The sequence below is a fragment of the Vicia villosa genome, unplaced genomic scaffold (assembly GCF_029867415.1).
Source record: "Vicia villosa cultivar HV-30 ecotype Madison, WI unplaced genomic scaffold, Vvil1.0 ctg.001480F_1_1, whole genome shotgun sequence".
In the NCBI taxonomy this organism is placed as follows: Eukaryota; Viridiplantae; Streptophyta; class Magnoliopsida; order Fabales; family Fabaceae; genus Vicia; species Vicia villosa.
In genome coordinates, this window is record NW_026705635.1 from 280,931 (window position 1) to 299,392 (window position 18,462).

General features: G+C 33.0%; 2 protein-coding genes across 3 annotated transcripts; both read right to left on the bottom strand.

Moving 5' to 3' along the window:
* Positions 1–548: 548 nt before the first annotated feature.
* LOC131635424 (WD repeat-containing protein 26 homolog) lies at positions 549–3,970 on the bottom strand. 2 transcript variants are annotated; one of them, XM_058906046.1, is made up of 3 exons: positions 3,814–3,964; positions 2,916–3,013; positions 549–1,688 (listed from the first exon to the last, which is right to left on the bottom strand). In XM_058906046.1, exon 3 carries the CDS (start codon positions 1,660–1,662, stop codon positions 745–747), a length of 918 nt encoding a protein of 305 aa, XP_058762029.1. In that variant the 5' UTR covers positions 1,663–1,688; positions 2,916–3,013; positions 3,814–3,964; the 3' UTR covers positions 549–744. The 2 variants fall into 2 exon arrangements, with proteins under 2 accessions (XP_058762029.1, XP_058762028.1); XM_058906045.1 differs by lacking the exon at positions 2,916–3,013 and having other exon boundaries at positions 3,814–3,970.
* Positions 3,971–16,291: 12,321 nt separating this feature from the next.
* LOC131635412 (oxygen-evolving enhancer protein 2, chloroplastic) lies at positions 16,292–18,462 on the bottom strand. Its single transcript, XM_058906033.1, has 4 exons — positions 18,156–18,462; positions 17,619–17,851; positions 16,885–16,935; positions 16,292–16,665 (listed from the first exon to the last, which is right to left on the bottom strand). Exons 1-4 carry the CDS (start codon positions 18,388–18,390, stop codon positions 16,405–16,407), a joined length of 780 nt encoding a protein of 259 aa, XP_058762016.1. The 5' UTR covers positions 18,391–18,462; the 3' UTR covers positions 16,292–16,404.

Below are 18,462 nucleotides of genomic sequence, written 5' to 3' on the forward strand. Positions count from 1 at the left end.
TTGCATACATCATATACACCCATAATAACATGAAATCTCACCCTTACCTTGAGTGTAGATCTCTTTTTAGGGTTGTCTCTATCTCCTCTTCTCTTGTTCTCTTCTTTGTCTTTCACCAAATGATTCTCTAACCTAGCTAGTGTTTTAGTTATTGATCTTACTAATACACACCACCTAGCTTGCCTTTATAAAATTGTTTTTTTAAATTGTTTTTTAAAATTATGTTCTATTTATAAATTTTGAAACTGAAAATAATTAAAATAGATTTGAGATATATTGGATTTTACTTTTGGTAATTGAAAAGAGAGAAAAAACAATATAGTTTTTTTATTATCAAATTTATAATTTATAATATTGTGTAATTCTAAAATGTACAAAAATATATATGGACCACCTTTTCTGGTGAGTATGAAAACTTTAATATTCAAATGTTAAAAGTTAATTTTGTACCTTAAGTGATCTTTTAATAGTGTTTTGCATTGGAATGAATGAACAACTTTGGTAGCTGGAAAAATATATAAAAGTTGAAAAACTTGATAGAAGAGGCATTTACATTTCTGGGCATAAATGAGAGCATATAACTATATAAGTGAGTTAGCTAATGGCATTGAAAGTATACAAGGTTCAATTCAATATTCTATTCCTTTTGGCATCCAACCAAAAAGTACATATAAAAATAAAGATCACATATCATAAAATCTAAAATTCATTGATAAAAATCAAAACATGAACAGAATTTAAAATCTACCGAGGAAGAACTCGAAGCAGGTTCACGACTTCAGAAAGCATGCTCACCAACTTCTTATAGTCTTCTTCTAGCCTGTCCAATTTAACAGAACATGTAGCAAATTTTTCAAAATCTGCTCTGGTCAAGGTCACCATTTCATCATTATTATCAGAATTAGCAGAAGCATTAGCTAATTGATCTAAAGTTATCTCAGATTTTCCTTCGTAATGATCTGGATTCAATGGCATTTTCTTATTCAATGAGTTGTGACACAAGGAAGCTACTCGTTGCAAGATGAGGGCTTGTTCAACAAGATGTTCCAGTCTCTTTTCAGGTATCATCACAGTCGGGGGAATCAGATCCTGTAGTTCCTCCAACAGTTTTGACCGAGTCCTTGCTCCTTGGCCAGACGGTGACAACATGCATGAAGAAAGTTTGCGAATTTTAGTACTGTCATCACAAAGATGTGTAATCTCAGTCCTCAATGTCTTTAATGCCTCCATGACCTTATCCTCGTCAAGAAGCTCAAAAAACTTCTGTTCTAATATTAAAATTGAGGCAGCCTTGATAATGCTTTCATCTTCTAGACCAATTTGATTCAATGTGGCTACACTTTTGTCCCAATCACCATCAAGTATCTGCTGCTTAAACATATTTACCGCAGACGAATTCAGAGATATGCCAGACTCCTCCTCTAAGTGTTCCCCACTCTTTATGTAACCAAGAGAATACAACGCCTTCGTGATCATCCTTACAAACTCCCCTCTTTTTAAGACCCCTTTTGAAGCAACATCTTCGTCGTCCCCTTCGGCTGATATGTCACTTGAACATACAACACGCACCTTAGAAGTTGAACCGTTAGAGAGACTGACTAATTCTTGAGAAGACAATTTTGCTCGTTTCAAAGCTGGTTCTTTATCTTCCACACTTTCCATCAAATAACAACCAGTAACAAAATGCCCTACAAAAATAGGTAAGATAAATTTCTGCACAGGAACAGCATAACTAAATAATCAAATACCATAGAACTCAACAATGCATTTTGAAACACTTATTTGGTGTTACCACCATAAATAAATAACCTTGAAGCTTGTTGCTGTTTAAATTTCGTAGTGTATTTTATCTTTGTTTGATGAGAAAAATGCTTTTGATTATGCTGACTGAAAATGTGTAATTTATTGCATTAAAGACAGTTAAACTTTATAGATAGCTATGAAGCAATTATTGTTTTGAAATATAAATAATTCTTATTCTTGTTTACTTGAATTACTTGGGCCATATGCTAGCATGTTACGCAACAAGGAAATGGGAAGTAGTGTTGAAAAACTGCTAACGTAGATATAAGAAAACTAAACTGTCTAATTGCAACTGTCTTCTATGTCAATTGCCAACTTAAAAACTTCTTATTTTCCATTGATAAACAGAATAAAATGATAAGCTTTTTTGGGAGTTTGAAGAGAAAGATGGAATAAAAAGAATAGAGAGACTTAAGGGCGAGAGTTTTTGATATTTAATTTTAATCATAATACAAAAGCCCTTAGTTTGGAGAATTTATAAATTATATTGAAGGAGGAGTTTTGAAGGTTTTGGAGAGTTTGGATAAATTGTTAAATTATAATCTATATTGTTAAAATATTTTAAAAAATAAAAATATATTAATGATAAATATTCATTTATCATTCTATACAAAATCATTCTTTAAAAAAATGTGAAACAACAACAACAAGCCTTATCGCACTAGGAGTGGTCAGCTACATGGATCAACATTCATTGTTCTATCCAGGTCTATCTAAGACCAAGCTTTTATCCAAAACGGTTTTGGCAAATACCAATACAAATACCAATACCACCATTTTCTATATTAAAAACCAAATTGTGGTTAATTCACACCACGACGACCGGAATCAGTGTCGCGACACCTGTACCGACCAAAATCGCGAAAACCTTTACGCGAACGTTTTTTAAAACCACACTCTTGTAGTTTTTCTAAATCTTCCTCTACCTTTAGTTATTTGACAAATAATTTATCAGTTTTCTCTCTACATGCATAAATCATCTAAATCTATTTTCCACTATCTTTTCTACAATAGGCCGCAAAATCACGAGAGTTTACGCAGCATAGATAGAGGATTCAAAAATCGTGAATCGTAAAGTCCTACTATTGGTAGAAGAAGAGAGAAGTTTGAACCTGAATCAATTCAGAAAACGGTGAGTCAACAACGTCAGAGACGACAACGTCTTGTTGAATGAAAGAGGGAGCTTGAACAAGAGTTGGAGGAAATTATTCTGTTTCTCACAATAATAAGGAAGAAGAATGAAGAAAGAGAATTTAAGCTGAAATAACTTTAGTAACGGTTGAGTATAGGGGCACCATATGATATATTTTTCTTTAAAAGGAGTTATTGTGATCCTGTCTTTATGAATTTCCATTTTTAAAATAAATAATAAATAGGAATTTAATAAAATCCAGCCCATATCCAGACCCGTTTCACAAAATTTCTAAAAAAAACCTTAAAAACAGAATACCGAGTTTATCCATATGATCTTGGCTATGATTCAGCACGCCGGCATGTGATTAGAACATCAACTTGGGCAAGTTCACGAGTTAACTCGCGATGCTGCATACACTAAGTGCCATCCCATCACTCTATCTAATATTATCATTTATTTATTTATTTTCAAATCTCCTTCTCAGAAGCCTTCTCCTCTGTATCTCCTAACTCGCAAACATAGCCTTACACATAGGTAAAGGGTTTTAAAAAATATGTGATATATTAGTTTTTTCCTAAACCCTAAATCCTTCCAACAATGAACAAATGATCAACAACCACTTAAAGTAAACACTAGAAACACAAAGCTATATTCAGCATCAAAACACACTACAATCTCTAACCCTACAGAACAACACCAAAATTGATAACAAACATCATTTGAGATCAATAAATTCAACTTTCTAATTTAACAAACAAAAATCACAACTTCATAATCTAAAGGATGTGCAACATGACAATTTGAATCGAAAACCGAAAATCCAGGAACTGCAAAAGAAAAAAAAATACGGTGGTGAAAATGATCAACCTACTTACCAGAGAAGCGATATGAAAGTCGCCGGAGCCAGATGAATAAACCGCAGCCGATTCGACCTTCTGTTGTTTCTTCTTCCTTTCTTATTTTGTTTGGCCTCAAACCGTTCTCTTCGTCTTTCTACTATGCAGTTATCGAGGCAGAGGAAAAGAGTGGAGTGGGAGTTCTATATATATAGAGAAAACTTTGGACGATTATTCTACTCAATTGCTCTTTATTTTATTTTTTTCTTTTAGTTATTTTATTTATTAATATTCCTTAATCTATTATTCTTTGAGTTCAATTTTAAACAAAAATATTTAATTTTAGATTTATTAAGACACGTTCTAGTAGTTTTTGTTATTTGTTAAATTTTGAAAATTTTAAAATTACATATTCCAGAGTCCTAGAGAATAACTATAGTTATATTAATAAAAAAAAGTTGACACATTTGATTAGAATAACTATAGTTATATAAAAATGTTAGATCCCTAAAGAAAATCTTTGCCGTTTAAGAGACGATTAAAATGTCGGATCTTCAAGGGATTTTTTTTTTGCTTTAAGAGGCAATCAAAAAGTTGAATTTCTAAAGGGAATTCTTATCCTCCTAAGAGGTGATCAGAAATGTTGGATCCCTAAGTAGGATTTTTAATTACACTAGAGATGGAGATCGCTGCCTTGAATCCAGAAGAAGCCCAAGTTTTTATCAAAACTTACCACATTATTTATGGCGGGATCCAAGTGATGTTGAGGCTAAGGATCATTTGACGCGTAGAGCTCAACCGAAGGGTGTCAATTGGCTCAAGCGCATTATTTATGCCTTTCTATGTTTTTTTGTTCACTTGGATAAATCTAATGTTGCCCTTTTTCGAGTTCAAAATAGAGTTGTTGAGGTTTTTGAAGATTGCCCCCTCACAGCTTCAGTGCTTAGGCCTATATAAGAGTGTTCCAATTCTGGACCGAGTATCAATCTTGGAAACCCGTATGCCAATTGTTCTTCCATATTTTCGCCATAATACATACTTCTAGGTATAATATTTGGGATCTAGGGCTCTTCGTGCTAGACCAAAAGTTTCACGGTTTAGCCTTTTTTGAGAGCTATGATGATTTCAGGAGACGCTTCGTGCTGGTGAAGCCTGTACTCTAAAAGCCCATTCCATGTTCTATTATGTCCTTAAGCTGTCGGTTATTCTTCCTTCCCGGATTCCTCGCACTCCTTAGGAAGCGCTTCCTACGATGTTTGAAAAGGATCTTGCCTACGCTCAAAATATTCCTGAAGCAGAAAAGATGGAGCTTTTCTCAAATTCCATTTTTTTACACTTACCAGACTGCTTCTTTATTCTTCGTAAATGCTGCTAGGTGGGGGATGTTTTGGCCATGAGCAATCCTTCAAAATATAGGGATACCTATAAGAAGGGGTGTGAAATTATGGAACGAAAATGGTCTAAACATCAACAAGAAGTGTCAGCCCTTTAGGATAAAATCTATTGCGAAGGGAGACAATTTTTGAGTCTATTTGACAATTTTAGAGTTGGAGGCGAGGATTATTAGAAAAACTTGCAAATTACAATGTTGGCAGATTTTATAATTTAGGACAAAGGTTTTGAACAACCTTGTCAATTGAGTTATAAAATAGTTTAGAGTAAAGTTATTGAGTAGTTGGGAGTTAAATTTGAGTAATCTAGTGTTTAATTTGAGTTAAATTCCTAGTCAATATATTACATGTGCATAATATTGTTTATGATCAAATTTCTAGTAGTAAAATGAAATAATATATAGTAGTAAATTTCTAGTAGTAAATAATATTATTTTTTTTAAGAGTAGTGTCACTTAAACTAATTATATAAATACTTAGATTCTTTTTTTATTTAATAGTGTACTCATAGGATATATATTTTTATTTATTTGCCTATATATATATATATATATATATATATATATATATATATATATATATATATATATATATATATATATATATATATATATATAGGCATGGCAACGGGGCGGGTCGGGGACGGTTTTTACCTCTCTCAAACCCAAATCCGAATTCTCAATCAATCCCCGTTATCCGCCCCAAACCCAAACGGGGATGGGGAATTAAAACCCAAACCCGTTCTTAACGGGTTCGGGTATCCCCGCCTAGGGGTGGGAATAGGCCAGGCCGGCCTACAGGGGCCTACGGCCCAGCCTACATAGGCCTAGGCCAGGCCAGGCCTATTTAATATAGAGGTCAGGCTTAGGCTTTTTTAAAAGCCTATTTTATTTAATAGGCCAGGCTTAGGCTATTAAAAAAGCCTATGAAGCCTTATAGGCCGGCCTATATTTTCATATATATATATATATTTTTTTTTATATTTATATTTATATATATATATATATATATATATATATATATATATATATATATATATATATTAGAGATATGTTAAATAAGTTGGTTCATGTATGCATATATATTAGGAAAAAAAACTAAATAGGCTACCATATATATATATATATATATATATATATATATATATATATATATATATATATATATATATATATATATATATATATATATATATATATATAACAAATGATAAATAGGTTCACTTATATATGTATATATAGGCCAACCTACTAGACTTCTTAAGTTATATAAATTAATTGAAAATTTTAATGAGATACAGGTTTTTTAAATAGGCTTTCAGGCCAGGCCAGACTTTTAGAAAGGCCAGGCCAGGCCAAAAAACTGAGCCTATGATAGGCCTTAGGCCTTTTAAGTTTATCATAGGCCAGGCTCAGGCCTTCTAAAGCCTAGCCTAGCCTAGCCTATTTCCACCCCTATCCCCGCCCCGCCACCATGTATTTCGTAAAATCAATTTTTTTAATAAAAATATTTACTTTTTCAAAAATCAAATTACATTATAAATAACAAAATAAAACAATCTCAAAAAATTTCATACATATATTTCAAATATTTAAAATAATAAATACAAATCAAATTATTAAAATATTAGCCACATATTTAATAATATAAATTATGAAATATAAATAATAATGTACATATTGAAATAAACGGGGCGGGTTCGGGGACGGGTTCGGAGTGGGTACTAGTGTCCCTATTACCTTACCCATCCCCATGTTTTCTAATCGGGAAAAACCCAAACCTAATCAAAGCGGGTTTTCCCCATCAACTTCGGGCGGATTCGGGTGGGTACTCGTGAATCTGAGTTTTATTGCCATGTGTGTGTGTATATATATATATATATATATATATATATATATATATATATATATATATATATATATTATTTTGATTACATGTTATAAATAGATATACATGTAATATTTTTTACTCAAACCAAATTAATTTATATTACTAACAAATAAATTTATCATACATTCAGAAGGATAATGAAAATCACTGCGAGGAACATAAGAGATAAACGTCCTTGCCAAAACATGAGCACCACCATTATCTTGTCACCTAATAAATACAACCATAAACTTGTTGTGTATATTTAGAATATGTCTAAAATCATAAATAATAGAGTCATAAGTTACATGGTGAATATCATCTACCATTTTTTTTATAGTCTAGCTCGAAAATGACATTTGTAAAATCTGTTGCCACAATCTATTGTAGCGCATTATACAAACCCCAAGCTTCACACTCTACTGCTTGAAGATTCATGTGACACCAATCTGTTCTAGCCATAACAAAATGACCAGATCATCTCGAACACACATTCCAATACTTGAGCAAGCTTGTTATTGAAATGTGGCACCATCTATATTACACTTGAAAGAACCAGTGGGGGGAGGTTACCATTGAATACTTGATGAAGGAAAAGATGCCAATAATTCTCAATATCTCGAGCACAACAAACACAAAAAGGAAATAATCTATCTCTTTTTCCAGAGATTCTCCCGATGAGGAAGGAAATTCTTTCCTAGTATCCACAAAAAAGGTTTTTACTTTCGGGGGATAGATAGATTCCACAATCATTTCCTGTTACCCGAGACTGTTAAATAATCTCCATTGACCAAACGCTCTACACACACTCTATAGCCACTTCTGACATTAAATTAATTGTTAGTACCATGGTTTTAGGATTGACAACAATTTTGCTAAAATATGGTTCATGACAGATGTTGAGCAAGATGTTATAACATCTTGATCAGGCTGATACAACAGTATGTGAAGATTGCATAGAAGACAAATGTTCTGACAGATGTTGTGACATGCTGAGCCAACACATCATTACAAGTTGTTTTAAATCTTGACATATTTGATTTAATTTTGTGATATTTCTTTTGGATATATCCCAATGATTTGTGCAGGTCAATAAGATTTAATCTGAAACAAGTGAATCAAATCTCCAACAAGATTAAAGTTTCTAAAATTGGATACTGAGACAATTTAGGAAACTTGAAAATTTGTTCTAAGTATTATTTGGGTGAAGATTTCAAAGCCCATGGACTGCTGAAGAGTATTTAAAGAGAATCCTAGACCTAATGTAACTAAGTATTTTCGCAATTGTAAAATTAGGGGAAGGTTATAAATTTTTGGTTTTGAGAGTCTCTTCTGTTTTAAGTCACCCATGTATCTTTTGATACCATGTGGTAGACTGATTGTTACTTGACTTGTCGTCAAGTTATTGTTCTCACTCTTAAAGCTTTTAAGCATGGAGTTGAGTTCTTGGTTGAAGTTTTTAAGCAAGATCAAGTATTGTTCTTAGTTAAGGTTCTTAACTAAGTATTATTTATTGAAAGTGTAATCTTCTATTTTGTTTTATCATTAGGATTGTGACTTGTTTTGAAACAATAATTGGGGTTGAGATTGTTTTATCACTGAGGTGATTGGAAGTAAGATTTGATTTCTCATATCTATGTTGAAGTTACACGGGGTAGTGGTTAGGTGATAAGTCGTAAAATGGAACTGTTTAGGCTTTAAACTAATACTATTATAGGAAATTTTCTTCCTAGCTTGGTAGCCCTCAGAGTAGGTGATATTGCACCGAACAAGGTTAATAATCTCCTGTGTTATTTACCATTCTGCTTCTTAATCTTGCATGATTTTCTGTTTGGTGAAAGTGTCTTATGTCAACAGATGATGTCAAGACATTTGTCCTGACATTTTGATTTATGTTGAGTCATCTATCTTAACTGGTGTCTGTGTTTTTATCATTTTATAGCTTAATTCTGCATACCTACAATCTGGTGTGATTTTTTCTGTTCTGTCTATCAATAGATGTTGTAACATCTGCCTTGACGTATCTTCTTTTAGGTACTTCTCTGTTATTTGTGCCTAATTTTCCATTTCTAAGTCTCATACAACAAAGTAAAATACTAGAAAATAATGAAGAATTTTGATTTTACAAGATCAAATATTTCCAAGCACAGGTCCCATCGGGCGTGCCAATTTGTTTACCGTGAAAATTGGTAAACAAGCACTAGTCCTCCAAAAACAAGAATCTTTGGTTACTCACAGGACCGACTAGATTGATCCTAGGACATGTGTTTTTTATTTTAAACTTTGTTCTTAAGAATGAAGAACATTTCGACAATGCTCATGATTTTATGATAACATTTGTTTTTTATCTAAGTGATTCTTTAAAGTGATAACATAAACTTGTAAAGAAACAAAATAAAGATAATTGAAAGTAAATTTCTGGAAATAATAAGTTATAAAATTGTAAAAAGATAAAAATAGTGTTTACACGTACATTCTCAGTAGAGTCTTTTCTCAACACGTAGATATTTTGAATTTTAGTGAGATTTTGTACACAAATGAACACCCTGAATCTTAACACTACTATATATATTACTTCGAAATAACCGTTCTCAACGGCATTTCATTTATAAAACACCACATTTCGCTCGGCATGTCTCCCTTTCTCCCTGAGGCTCCACATGTCCTTTGGAAAAAATGGATAAGGACGAAAGTCAGTTACCCCTTCATTCAAATCCAAACTTCCTCGTCGAATGGCGCTCCCTTTGTCGAACCAATATAAGACTTAGCAAATATTTCTAAGTTCATGTCCAACACTTCTTCCTTACAAAAGTGACTTCGACAGTATTTCAACAAATATATTATTTTGTCGAAAAACTCGTAATATCTTAAAAGATATTTTCTTTCCTTTGCTGATACCATAGTATCGAAAACTCCAACTAACAGTCACACAACGAATTATGATGTTTTGGTTTATATATGTACAAAGTTACACACACACACAAATATATATATACCCAACTAACTGCAACTCCTTTTTTATCAATAAGGTTATGGGTATACATGAATTAAATATGACTAATTATCATTAGTTAATACAAATATTTTTTAAAAGATGGATACTTTGTTGAATAAGTATGCAGGATTAGCTTTTCTTTTGCTTTGAATGAATATTTTTAATAGTTTATTAGCAGAATTAAATCAAAATACTGAATAGATAATATCGCTTTTTGTATATTCTAATTTGCGTTTTTTATTTGTTTATTGATTTGAACGTTGGAGTGATAACTTGGCATATCCATCTCGCTCCTCTGCATCAAAAGCACACTCCACTGCACCTAAATTGTACCTCAGTCTGTCATCACCTATTTATGGTTCCAGAACGGAACAATGGCTCTATATTTGGAAACAAACATCTAACTCCTGCAAAACTCCACGAAAAACCACTGCCTCTTCACCATAATTCAATAAATATTTGATATATTTCGAGTTCGAATCAATGCTAAAAGTCGTGAAGCAATGGTGACATTAAGAGATACTCGATCATCTGCTCAACACAACACCGCCCTTGTGGCCGATACAACAATCAAAGCTCCTAATCTTACAAGGGAGACTTTGCTTCCTGTTATGGTCGAGGATGATCATGTCCTGATGACTTCTTCCTTTTCTCCTCTAGTATATTCCTTTTAACAATCGGCCAAACCATATTCCAAGTGTTTATGATTTTCCAGTCTTTTCAATGCCACTCCAAGGCCATACCTCAAATTAACCTTTATTGCAATTGTTGATTCACGAACAAGAAATTACTTAAAGCCTCCAGCAAGTACAAGAAAATATAGGTATGCAAGGGGATAACGATATTCTTAAAAGTGTTTATAACCTTGTACATCCACATAATTCACACATAAGGCAGCCTCGCACGACAATTAGGGAGTTGAGCTAGAATCGATATTTGTTAATACCATATCTTCATGCAAGGCAGTTCCCCGATCCTTGGATCGCACCTGATGTTGAGAACAACATACTCCGCCATGTGAGTTTGAGGGAATAAGAGGTAGTCACGCCCCACCAGAGATTTGTCATCCCTACCACTTGCCATCATATTGTTGGACATATGACTTCACACGCAAGAGTGGGGTAAATTGTGGGTTTTAGAAAAATGGTAGTTTGAAAAAAATATAGGATCATTTTTCATAGTTTAAAATCACTTTAAAAAGATTTAAAAATTAGCAGCATAAAATAAAATACGGAAAGTAAATAGTTAATGGATAGAGAAATAACACTAGGAATTATAGAGGTTCAGTAAAAAAATAAAAGAACTAATCCTCTACCCAAGATTTTTTCTTTAGAGTATCCAATAAATCTTAAAAGTTTTTAGTAGGTTGAACTCTCGAAGCCCCTTATAGAAGGAAAATGAGGTTTATGGCTAACTTCCAACCAAACATTGAACAAGGAGAGAAGCGACGAGTCTTCCTTCCAAATGATTGATTGAAGCAGTTAGTTTTATTTTCAAAATTGAAACGGTTAGTCCCCAAGCTAAACTGAGGTTTTAAATGGGATGATATCAAACTTGGGTGAGCTTTTAATACGGGATGAACTCAGGAATCAAACCGAGATTTTGACGAGATGACCACAAACCTAGGATATTTTCACTCGACTGAGCTTAAACTGAGATTTTACACATGATAACCACAAACTAACTTCATTTTTTAATACAGGCTAATCTCAAACTAATGAAAGCTTTTGAACAGCCTGAGCCTTCGAACCGATTGGGTATCGATTGGTATCATGCTCCAATCAATTGGTTGGCCTAAAATTAATTGTTTAGGGTTTTAAAAGTAAAAGAAAAGATATATATTCATCATCATTCATTAATAAAATGTTCTAAACGTCTACGAAGCATTTTTGCACTGGCCCAATCGATTGGGTATAAGTGCTAATCGATTGGCCAATACAAAGAGTTGCCAAGAACTTTTTTGACAGCTCCCGATTCAACCGGCGTGACTTTAAAACGATTTTAGAAATATTTTGTTAAGAAAAATAAGTTATAAAACTTGTTTTAATGTGTGTGTGTGTGTGGTTAGGCGTATAACTTTACAAGAAACCCCTTAAGCTTTTACAACATATTGTTCTCTCATACGTGACTTGGCGAACTTTCACACTTCTTATCTTTCATACCTAGAAGCTTGAAGACTTTTTCATATAAATCAGTCATATAGATACTAGCTTGAATTCTTCTTGGAGATGACGCTTGAGATTTATTCTAGGTGAGTTACATATCGTCAAATGATCTTTGCAGTGATCATTAAACCCTAGCTATGCCTGCTTTCACTTTAACTGATTGTTATGCTTGCACTTTAGTTGTTATCGTCAAGGACTAGTTGTCATTATTTAGAGCATATTCAAGTGATCTTGCTTAATCAATAACCTGCAAAACATGGTTCCACTCACACTACTCCCAAAGAGACGAAAGGCATGACATCAAATTGTAGACTCTCTAAAGGAAGAGGAAAATGTTATCTAAGCACATCCTCGATAAAAGGATCCCAAAATCTCTTGAAAAAATTTAAAGTTGGCCAAATATGATGGCTTAAGAGATCTAGAGTAGCATATCGGCCATGTAGACATCAGGCTCGAATATTACCATGTCTGGGGGTTCTGAAATGAAAATCGTTCATGTTAACCCTCAAAGGAGTTTAAATGACGTGGTTTAATGCCCTCCCTAACGAGAGAATCCTGGAAGGAACTCTATGATTATTTTACCTCTCAATTCACTGCTTGAAAATGACAACCCACCACCATATTTGTACCTATAAGGATTCAACAAAAGAAAAAGGAGACCTTGTGAGAGTACATTAATCTGTATACTAAAGTAGCATAAGAAGTATGAGGAAAGAATGATGAATTAAAGTGTTGGATATTCAAAAAGGGATTGAGAATGGGCTTTATGCTTTGTGAGAAGCTAGTGCTAGAATGAACATGTAGCTTAAACGATCTCTTAGTTAAGTCCCAACCCTGCATTAATTATGAAGAATAACTACTGGCCGAAGAGGTCGAGAAAGGCCCGAGAATAAGAAACCTAAGAAACAATTAGAGACCCGAGATAGACTACAAGCATTGTCGAGCCAAGTTCTCTTCTTATACTTTCCTGGACACTTAAAGGGAGAAAATTTCACAAGAATGTGCAAATACCAACTTCAAAGAAGTTGGAATAAGAAACCTCATACAGTAAAAGAGTCACTCGGGACTAACAAAATGAGATTTTGTCATAAGGGCCATAGCCATAACACCATTTGAAGGACACAATCAAAGAATTGATCAAGAAAGGGAGGCTCACCTGATAATATTAGGAAGGTAGTCTAAAATATGACAAGGAAAGAGAGAAATCAACAAATGATCCCCTCGTCGAGAAAAATGATCTCTTAAAAAACCCTAGAGGCAGCAAGCGGGCCCAAAGGAAAGAAATAAAGTAGCAGTGAAGTAGAACAAGCCTGAAAAGGCAAACACCATTGCATCACGTTCATTATTGGGGGTCTCCCCAAGCCTATAAACTCACTCAAGGGCACCATTAAAAGAAGAATCGCAAAGCTAATGGAAGTAAGTAGAGAATGAGATATAAATTTTGAAGGGAAATCGGAGAAACCTATCCTCAGATTCTGCAATAGCAAAATGATTGGCGGAATCTCGATTGGAATATTTCTCTTAGTAATAACCACAACTAAGACCAAATTTGATGTATCTTGGATCCTCATAAAGAAGCTCAAACTGAAAAGGAAAAAGTTATCACCGTACATGGGATATGACCTACAAGCCTCTAACGATACAATTACTCGCCCGTGGGATTCATCGAACTAATGGTCACCATTGGAGAAGGAAAGGACATCAGGACAATTAATCTGCAATTTTAAGTAGTCCCTTGTAAGAGCGTCTATAACTGCATCCTAGGTAGGCCCTTTACAACGATACTGGACATGGTGGCCTCCACGGTCCACTTAAAGATGAAATATCATGATGTCCACGATGAACTGATGACAATATGTCGAATCATCTAGAACCCGAAGGATTCAAATCTCATTTTAACATTTTATGATTTAAGCAAGATTCAAATATCATTTTAACAAGATTTATATATTTAGATTGAGGTGTCTGCCTAACTACAAGAAGATCAACTACAGGTTTCAACTTTTACCTTGGATCAAGCCTCATCAGCTGGAAATGCAAAAAGCCACGAGTGATCTCCAAATCCTCTTCAAAAGCAAAGTATAGAGCCTTGTCCAACACTTCCTATGAGGCTTAGTGATTGTTATACCTATTGGAAGATTTCTACATTCATAACTCTAAACTTGTCACCATTTTCTATGACAAGCTTAAGGGCTACTCACATAACAACCAACCTTTGTTTTTCACGATCGTACAAACACACATCGAGTTAGATTGTCATCTAGTCGAAACAAAATTCAATCCAAAATCATCCACCTAATGTCAATTAACTCTAAAAATCAAGTGGAAGACCTGTTCATTAAACCTTTATACAAGATACCTTATACTCTTTTGGCTACCAAACTAGGAATGTTAAACATCCATTCTAGTTTGAAGAAGGATGTTACCGTTTAAACGTTTTATTGGATAAAATTAGACAATTTCTTTTTACACCCATATGCCTTCACCCGCAGTTAAATTTCTAAAATACCCCTATATTTTAGATGTGCATCTCTGAAGGCACATCTTTTCTTTAAAAAAAAGGTGATTTCGGATGTGCGCTTCCGAAAACACTTTTTTTTTATAAAACATGTGTCTTCGGAGATGCACATCCGAAATAACCCAATTTTTGGTCTTGGGATTTTTCGGATATGCATATCCGAAAAAACTCAATATTTATTAAAAAATTAAAATCAAGGTGAATCAATTGTATTTATAATATAATAAATTATATTAATCAAAATATATAATTAAATATATACCATTTTAACCAAAATATATAATTAAATACATACCATTTTAATCAAGATATATAATTAAATATATATCATTTTTATCAAGATATATAATTAATTAAATATTTAACCGCATAATATTGTGACAAATTAATTTTATAATTTAAAAAAAAGGTAATTACTTTTATAATTTAACTGCATAAATATTTAACCGCATATTAAATATATACCATTTAAAAAATAATCATTATAGATAATTACTATTAAATTCCATTAAAAGGTAATTACTATTAAATTCCAATAAACCACATTAACCATATAAATTCCATAAATTCCAATAAACAATATTAACCGCATATAAAATGTATAAAATGATCTTATTATTATTATAGGTTTTTTATTTTTTAAAATTTGTGAAAATATATATATATATATATATATATATATATATATATATATATATATATATATATATATATATATATATATATATATATATATATATATATATATATAATTTTTTAACCATATAAACTATTATAAATAAATATTTTTTTTCAAAATAAAATAATTTTTTTTTTTGGAATAATACTTCGGATATGCATATCCGAACTAATCAATATCCGAAATTTCTTTTGGGAAGAGTTTTTTCGGATATGCATATCCGAAAAAGACTTGACATTTTAAATTCAACGTTTAAATTAGAAAAAAATATTTTCGGAGATGTATATCCAAAAAAATCCAAAAAAAATTATTTCGGAGATGCATTTTCAAAATTAGAAAAAATATGAAATGAGTGTCTTCGGAAATACACTTCCGAAAAATATTTTGGAGGTTTTCAGGATGGGTTTGCACCCATATGAGGATAGAAAGAAATTGTCTAAAATTATTTGACTATTGTTTGTTAGAGAAATTCACTCTAACAAATTCCTTTCCTATGGGCCCATATATTAGTTTCAGCCTGGCCTGTAAAACTAAAAAAATAAAATTTAACTCTCGTTTTTTAGTTTTTTCTATTCTTCATTAATGCATGATGTGCATATCTATTTTAGTTGCCACTTGTTTATCAGACTCCATAGACATCCCCATGAGTCGCATATTCCGAACATATTTTGATCAACCTTTACCACTTGTTCAAAAACACTACTAAAGAACAAAATACACACTTTTCAACACACTTCCTAATAAAACATTCAAACCATTTCATAGACAAAACTTGAACCACTTATTAAGAGATAATCTTTGACACACATTTAAGTTTTATCCATTTAAGAGGCTGGATTACTTCCATCAAATGATTTTTCAGATTATAGTGCTTCTTAAAAGGCTTGTAACAACTTGAAATTCTTAATCAAAAAGCAGGTTAAAAAAGCCATTATAAATTAAAACTCCAAGTGCTTGCTTACTTAAGAATAAGATTTACATGCAAAATAACATCCCTTCACCAAAGTTCTTAATTAGGCAACACTGAATGAACTTGCTGTGTCCTCCACAAACTTCCTTGCTCCCTTAAACCACCTCTTGTCACCAGCTTGAGCCTTGCAAATGTACAGTTTTCCATCATTTACAGTTGCTGTAATCAGCTGATGCTTTCCACCTTCATCTCCGTCAGCAGTCCTTGTCAATACCGAAATGTTGTAATACTGTTTCCCGCCAATCACTGGTGCTGAGCTCTCTAAGATGTTTGCAACAGCTACAGCATTTGTATCGAAACCTCCCTGAGGAATTCAAGTTAAGAAATAGTTGGATGAATTGGGCAAATTAGTGAAAGATGAACTGCAAATGCAAGAGGTTACAACAGACACTTAAAACCAAAGGCATGTTGGTGTCTGACACATGTCAATGTCTGACATCAATTTGGCATCGGTAGACGTGGTTTACATTCAATCACTTCAATTGTTTTAATCCATGGTAGTTATAAATCATCAACAAATTACCTCTGAATCAGTTTGTCCAAAGAAGGCTTGTTTTCCAAGCAAATAGTTCACCTGCAAAGAGGAAAATCAAATCTTCAATTTCAACAAAGAAATGTTGTTTTTGCCTTTAAAACTCAAAGGCATTGTTCATTTGAATATCGGAAGTTTCACTCAAAATCAATGCACATTTATTGGTTTATATAATTCACATTCCTTCCTTACATAACAACAAATTTTTCCATTCACTACGAAAATCATCAAAAAATACTTCTTTTTACCGGATGAAATCCATAGATTACTCCTACTAGTGTCAATCTTATTTGCAGCCAACCAATGACGGATTTAGGAATTTGAATTTACGGGGATAATGCTTGTATACATTACGTAGGGAGGAAAATAAAGATATAATACAATGTATTAGCTGTCTCGGCATATTGTCCATGTTGAGGCAAATAATATATACTAAAATACATGTCCACAAGTCTCATTAAACCAGCTCTGTTGATAGCTGTGCAGAGACATTCGATTGTGAGGTGCAAGTTCAAACTCGCGACATCCCACTCATTCATCTTTATGAGGTGAAATTTCGGCCATTAGACTATTAGACCATATATAATCAAGTTACAAAACTCAAGCTCCATCGGGCAGGGTTGAATATGAAATAATGTATTAACATAACAAAATCTATATTAATGATTTTATCAAAATTTTAGTATACATAGAAAAGAAGCAAAAGTTTAAGAATTTTTCAAAACCTTAGATAGGAACTCTTCAGGTGAACCATAGTCAGTGATGGACTTCTTATCAGTTGTTTGGACTAAAACTGAAACATTGCTTGTTGCATCAAAATTGTCCTCATATCTAAGAACCTGACCAGGGAACTCTCTCTCTTTGCTTGGATTCCACTTTGCTGGCACCAACAGTTTGAACCCATCTCCATTGTATGGCAAGTAGTCTGTGTTTGTCTTTGCCTTTCCAAACACATTAGCTGAAACCAAAATAATCAATCAAACAATGCATTTTCTCAACAATCAATGAGAAAATATATCACTTTAAACTCACTTCACATTCATGAGTTTCGATCATCATGTCAAAGATATAGTTGATTCAATTCGGATTCTATGCAGTCACGTAAACTCTAAATTATATTCAAAGTAAATATAGTAAAACTACATGTCATCTGATCTTCGTCAGACGGTGAAAATTCACGGATCTCCACCGTTTGACAAGAGATCAGATGACTCATATCCTAATCAAATGGTTGGATTAATAAAAGAGTATTTGAAAGATACCAGCTTCTCCATAAGCAGCATCAGCAGGAGAAACCTTAGAGCCAACAGCAGCAGCACCAATGAGAACAGAAAGTGCTAACCTACGAGACACAACAGCATCAACAACATCATCCTGTTTCTGTGCCTTGCAAACAATATGGTTTGGTTTGGTGGTAACAACTTGGCGTTGAGATAAGGTTCTAGATGGAGTAGTAAGAGCATATTGGTGGTGCAAGAAACATTGTGTAGATGCCATTTTTCTTAGAGTATGCTGCTATAGTTTCTTTTTTTTTTCTTGTGAATTTGACACTCTAAGAGTAAAGGCTTG

Excerpts from the sequence above, each read along its gene's own strand:
- LOC131635424 (XM_058906045.1), bottom strand. The coding sequence starts at position 1,662 with ATGGAAAGTGTGGAAGATAAAGAACCAGCTTTGAAACGAGCAAAATTG.
- LOC131635412 (XM_058906033.1), bottom strand. The coding sequence starts at position 18,390 with ATGGCATCTACACAATGTTTCTTGCACCACCAATATGCTCTTACTACT. Across the intron at positions 16,936-17,618 it reads CTGAAGAGTTCCTATCTAAG|GTGAACTATTTGCTTGGAAA; the intron begins GTTTTGAAAAAT and ends TCCTCTTTGCAG. Across the intron at positions 16,666-16,884 it reads TTGGACAAACTGATTCAGAG|GGAGGTTTCGATACAAATGC; the intron begins GTAATTTGTTGA and ends TGAATTCCTCAG.